Source organism: Schistocerca cancellata, chromosome 6, assembly GCF_023864275.1.
Source record: "Schistocerca cancellata isolate TAMUIC-IGC-003103 chromosome 6, iqSchCanc2.1, whole genome shotgun sequence".
Lineage (NCBI taxonomy): Eukaryota > Metazoa > Arthropoda > Insecta > Orthoptera > Acrididae > Schistocerca > Schistocerca cancellata.
In genome coordinates this window covers 409,258,204-409,264,203 of record NC_064631.1, presented here as the reverse complement: position 1 = coordinate 409,264,203, position 6,000 = coordinate 409,258,204, and the positions used below count along the sequence as shown (strand labels likewise).

General features: G+C 40.4%; 1 protein-coding gene across 1 annotated transcript in view; it reads right to left on the bottom strand.

Moving 5' to 3' along the window:
* Positions 1–2,324: 2,324 nt before the first annotated feature.
* The window catches only part of LOC126191419 (protein stum), a 536,846-nt gene continuing 533,170 nt past the window's right edge, over positions 2,325–6,000 (bottom strand). Inside the window, exon 7 of the mRNA XM_049932291.1 lies at positions 2,325–2,586. Within this exon, the coding sequence (XP_049788248.1) occupies positions 2,453–2,586 (134 nt within the window). The 3' untranslated portion in view covers positions 2,325–2,452. The remainder of the gene's footprint in view (positions 2,587–6,000) is intronic.

The following is a 6,000-nucleotide window of genomic DNA, read 5'->3' as shown; positions in this document are numbered from 1 at the left end:
CCCATTGGGTTTTGTAGTTTCACCATTGTGGATCGCTTTCTACTTTTGGTCAAATAATAACCTTTTCATTTAATTAATAGCTGTCTCCTTCATACTGAACATCCTCTGTGACATATGGAGCTGTAATGTAGACAAATTATTATTTTTTGGTAACCATGGTTGTGCACTTCTCTATGAAAGCCAATTTTTGGATTGCAGAAGAAAAATCAAGATTTGTGACTGTCCTAGTAGCAAGAGCTAATATCTATGAGATTACAACACTTGTATGGCAAATGATGAGAGTACTTATTTAAAGGTAAGAAAAAATGGATTAATTGCAGCAGGACTGCTTAGTGATATTTTGTAACTTTTTACCATAGATGGATGACTGTAATGGGCTAAAACTGTACAGGTCGATACACTGAGCGCCAAGGGACATAATCTTAAAAAAAAAAAAATGGAAGTTAATTTTAAAGTGAGTCAGTACAGTGAACTTCCATGTGCCAAACTGGTAAGATCAGAATGCACATTCGTGTTAGGTTGCAGAGTGACAAGTTGTTCTGATTCATGTCCGCACTAAACCTTACACCTTATTTTCTCCCAGTATACAAAATGTTGAAACAACTCACAGAAATGCAGCTGGGTGGCATATGCAGCACCCACCGATATTTTGACATGTGTTCATCTGTTGAAATATTGGCAGTTGTCAAAGATGCAAGCCGGCTGCATTCTCGTAAGTTGTTTGAACAAAATTCATTGGATTTGTTATGTGGCTGTGACAGGCCTGGAGGCCTCAGTGTTCCTCCATGCATTGTGGAACATGAAAATTCTTGGTTTGTGAGTTATTCTGAACTTGGTTTTACACTGGTGTTTGTGAAACTGCTGCGTACATTATATGTAGAAATGTACAAACTGATTAATTTGCTGTTTTAAGTGTGCAATCATTAAAAAACTGAACTTTTTATAAAGACATTGGATTCTGAATTAATAAATGTACTGAATAAAATTTCACTGACAAGAACTATAATACAGTGTTATGCTTGAGTTTTCTGATGACTTGTTCCGTTAAGATAAATTGCCATCAACCGAAAGGTTGATTTGAACACTACAGTGCTTTACTAGGCATGGCTCTACTGGAAGTGGTAGGTCATTATCCTCCTTTGATCTTTGAACTGACTTACACAGCCAGGTATAGGACAGTTATAAAGTTTAATATGGGCTGAAAACCACAGCGTAAACTGTCATTTTTCACATTAACAAACATTGCCAAGGGCAAAAAAAAGATAAAAAAAGAAAAAAAAATACTTGCTAGGACCAACCAGGAATCAAGCCCAAGACCTTTGGATCTGCAGCAGGCATGGTTTAAGAAAATAACAGGGTTCCAAATTTGACACCTTCAAAAAAGAGTTTGTGTGCACAGAGTAGGCCTTCAGAGCAGTAGTGTGAGATATATTAGTTTAACGTGCTTTTCGTTATGAAAAACATTACCGGTATTCAAAAATATTTGTGTGTCCAGAGAAGATCCCCCATGACAAGTGTTGAGATATGTTAGTGTATCCCACTTTTCATTAAGATAAATTCCTTTCAAAAATATGTGTCTCTTCAGAAAAGATGTCCCATTATAGTACCTTGAGGTATATCAGTATGAACTGTACTCAGAAACAGAGAGTTTTCAGTCCTGTGTGACTAAAAATCAGAGGCTTTGGCATCACAGCGTATGCCCGATATTTCGCGTCATCATCTTTTTTTTTGTTTTTTGTTTTCTGTCCCAATGATTCCTGTTGCCGTTAGGCAGAAATCAATGGTTACCAAAAATCAACAAATTCTTTTTGCTTTTAATATCTTATTGAATGAATGGTTCCCATCTACAGGGAATGAATTAAGTGTCTGGAGTTATAACTTCAAATGTATTACAAGTTTAACTTGTTTGATTGAAAGAGATTATTTGAAATCTCCAGATTGACGAGAAGCCTTTTTTATCACGTCTCTGCCACATATTTTGCCATGAGGCCAAGAATGTGACGTTTTTAAGATGACAAATGCTGTGAAAAATGAGCCCTAATATCTTAGCAAAAATAATTATCTACATTGAATTATGTAGCAGATTTGTAACGCTTGAAATCACCATGTAGGAATAAACCTGCCAGTGGGCAACAAAATGACTTTTGTTATTAACTGATCGTGAGTTAATTACAAAAAAAGAGATGCGGTGATGGCTCTAGATTATTCAAATGTTAGCTTTGTAAGCTTGAAGAAAGACACAACAGAAATGATTTATATGATAAACAGGTTAATTTATTTGCCGACACAATTATTCAAAATGTTTATTAGAGCAATTGCGTACACATATTTTCAAATGAATTTGTGTGGTTACAAAATTTGTCGTTGTGCGTGTTGCTACTTTTATAGTAATTCTGTAGTACAAAAATAATGTCTGAGTGTTTGCGAAGTGACGTGAGGCAGAATCGGGTGGCTAGCGCCGAGCGCGCTCCACGTCGTGGTTTTGACGAGCGGCCGCGGCCGCCGCCGCCACAGCGGCAGCTGGCGCCACGTTCGCTGCTCCTTGCTCCTGCTGCACCGCCTGAGCCTCTAACCGCCGGTTCTTTCCTGCAACACACACAGCGATTGATCAGATTCGTACAGGCTAACGAGTAAGCATTAAACATACGTCTTCCAGCAAAACCTTTAACCATACACGTATAGACTAACGATCGCGCTGGAATTTGTGTTTCGCAGGTGCTATGTTATTCCAGAAAGAGGAAGTCGTAAATACGAGGAGCGGTCGAAGAGAGCCCGAGATATTTACCGTAACGTTCGCACAAACACCACCACCTACTTTTATGAAGACCCTGAGTGGGCATGCAAGTCAAATTTCGCGTCTCCAGCTTGTTAGTTTTGTCGCTAGGATGCGTTGTACACCGCAGTGTAAACAAAATGGCGAATATCGGGAGACGCAAGAACCGTGCTGTGATTGAATATCTTCATTTGAAGGGAATGACGCCCAAGGAAATTGCGGAGGACATGCGGAATACACTTAAGGACAGTGCTCCGTCGTATGCAGCCGAGGAAAACTGGGTGTCCGACTTCAAACGTGGAAGACTGCGTGTGGAAGATGCGCCAAGGAGCAGAAGGCCTGTCACCGTAGTCACAGATGAAAGAGTGGCTGCAATTCACGATACGATTCTACAGGATCATCGAACAACGTTGCAACACATTGAAACCACATTTGGGATATCCCATGGGCGTCCTCTTGACATTGTTGTGGATGTTTTGGGAATGCAGAAAATTCATCTCAGTGGGTCCCGAAAGACTTGAACGCAGATAGGAGACGAGAGTGTGCGCAGTGTTGTGAAGAAATCGTCCACCAATTTGAAGCGATGAAGACGATTTTCTTGCAAGGTATATGACAATAGACGAAACGTGGGTTCACAACATTGATTCTGAGACAAAGCAACAGTCATAACAAAGGAAACAGCTTTCACCCCGTACCTCAAAAATTCCTGGTGCAAAGATCAGCCGGTAAGGTGATGACATCGGTCTTTTGGGATGCAGAAGGGGTAATTATGGTGGATTACTTGCAAAAAGGCGTAACTATCAACGCATCTTACTATTGCATCCTTCTGCGCCATTTGATAGAAGAGATAATGAAAAAAAAGGCATGGGAAATTGGCGCGTGCGTTCTTTTGCATCAGGACAACGCACCGGCGCACAAAGCCCTCGCAACACTGGGAATTCCATGACTGCGGCTTCGAATCATTACGTCATCCGCCATATTCTCTAGATTTGTCTCCAACAGACTTTTCTTTTTTCCCAGACCTAAGAAAAGACCTCAAAGAACGGCGATTTGACAGTGACGATGCAGTGATTGATGCTGTGAACGCTTGGTTGGAATCGAAATTGAAGACCTTTTATTTGATTGGTTTGCAAAAGTTATCTGAGCGTGCCCACAAGTGCATTAGTGTACACAGGTAATATTTTGAAAAATAAATTGGTATTATGAAATTTCTGTCATTCTTTATTTGTTAGGCTAGAAACATTTAAACATTTCGTCCCCCCCCCCCCCCCCCCCGTATGGGAAGCAATTTTATAGGTCCTGCTTCTCGGAAACAAATTCGTTCTACTTCATTCGGCGACAGTTCGTGAATAGTTCTCTGATTTACAGTAGACCGCTATATCAATCGACCATAATTAAACCACTTATTTTTATTATGATACTATTTTACAAACCCTTTGGGTCGTATTTTAATAAAAATATTATTTGAAAAAGAAGAATGTGTGGATGTAGATTCAAGAGAAGCGGAAATGAAAGTAAACTTCATGAAACTGAACATACGAGGTGGTACCCAAAAAACAGGAATTATTTTTTAAAAGCTATATATTTTCAAATTGTTTACAAAAGAACCCTATTCTTTTCAAAATACTCACTATTACAACTAATACAGTTGTCCCACCGGTTCTTCCACTGTTCGAAACATTTTTTAGTCACTTTTAGAAATGGCTGACAGCTCCTCCCTCGTTTTTTTTCACTTGACTACTCCAATATTGTAAAATCGGTGTCCTGTCATGTCTATTTTCATGTGTGGAAATTAGAAAAAGTCCTGTGGAGCCAGATAAGGCGAGTAAGGTGCATGGGGCAGCGGAACCATGCCATATTTAGCCAAAAACTGTCTAACAGAGATGGCTGTGTGTGCAGATGCGTTGTCGTGGTGGAAGAACTAGTCTACTGTCTGCCACAAATCTAGTGTTTTTTTTTTGACGAACACCGAGCTCCAAGATAACCCAATAATCTCTGACGTTTGATCGACGGTCTGCGAGCACAAGCCATCGAATTTTTTTCAACATTTTCGTCGATTCGGGCGGTTGATAGACGTCCAGAAACGAGGTTTATCATCAATCGACATTTTGAAATCGAGCGAACCACTCGTACACTCGAGTTTCTCCCAAAGCGTCATCTTGGTAAGCCGTTATCAACTTAAAAACAGTTTCAGCCACATTTTTACCAAGCAGCAAACAAAATTTCACAGCTGCTCGCTGTTCACTTAAACTTGTCATCATAAAAAACGAAACAAGAACAAAACAACGCTAGCAAAAACTATCACTGCAGACAGACAGACAGACAGAACTAGCCATGTCGACAACACAGGCGGCACTGAACTGACTTTCACGCCCGGGTTCCCGGGTTCGATTCCCGGCGGGGTCAGGGATTTTCTCTGCCTTGTGATGGCTGGGTGTTGTGTGCTGTCCTTAGGTTAGTTAGGTTTAAGTAGTTCTAAGTTCTAGGGGACTTATGACCACAGCAGTTGAGTCCCATAGTGCTCAGAGCCATTTGAACCATTTGAACTGACTTTATACGTGCTCGGCGGCAACATTATTCTGCCCACGGCAACATTATTCCGGCTTTTTTCGGATACCCCCTTGTAACAATGCCCTGTGCTCAAAAGAGTACTGACAAAATTTCAGCTAAAAAAATCAGGAGTGTGGTACAAAACTTGTTTTGAGCGGTATTTTAATACGCAGGTCAGGAGGTTAACTGTTAACAATGTAATACCAATTTGTTGAAAGTTTCAGGCACTCATTCCCCACAATTTGTCGCACTAGGAGACTGTTATACAGTACGCCTATTTAATATTGGCTGATAGTAACTTCAAGGAGGCGGTTTGATGCAGTCTCAAGCAAAAATTGCTGTCAACCAAAATACTAATTTTATATTTCCAGTATATCATATACGTGTCTAAGTAATTTTTTTTTTTTTTTTTTGGGGGGGGGGGGGGGGGAGAGCATAAACTATATCTCACCATCAAAGATTTTGAACAGTGACTGGGAGAGTGCCCCCCTCCCCCGCCCCACCCACTTAAATTGTAACACTTTTGAGATTTTATTTATTATTATATATTGAACGGTAAATTATTATTTAAACGATGTCATCTTGAACTCATTGGAGTAACAGGGGGGTCTATCATACCCCGTGCGCCGTTCGCCGAGGGACGCCAAATGGTCTCCAAGGCAAACAAAACTCCCGGA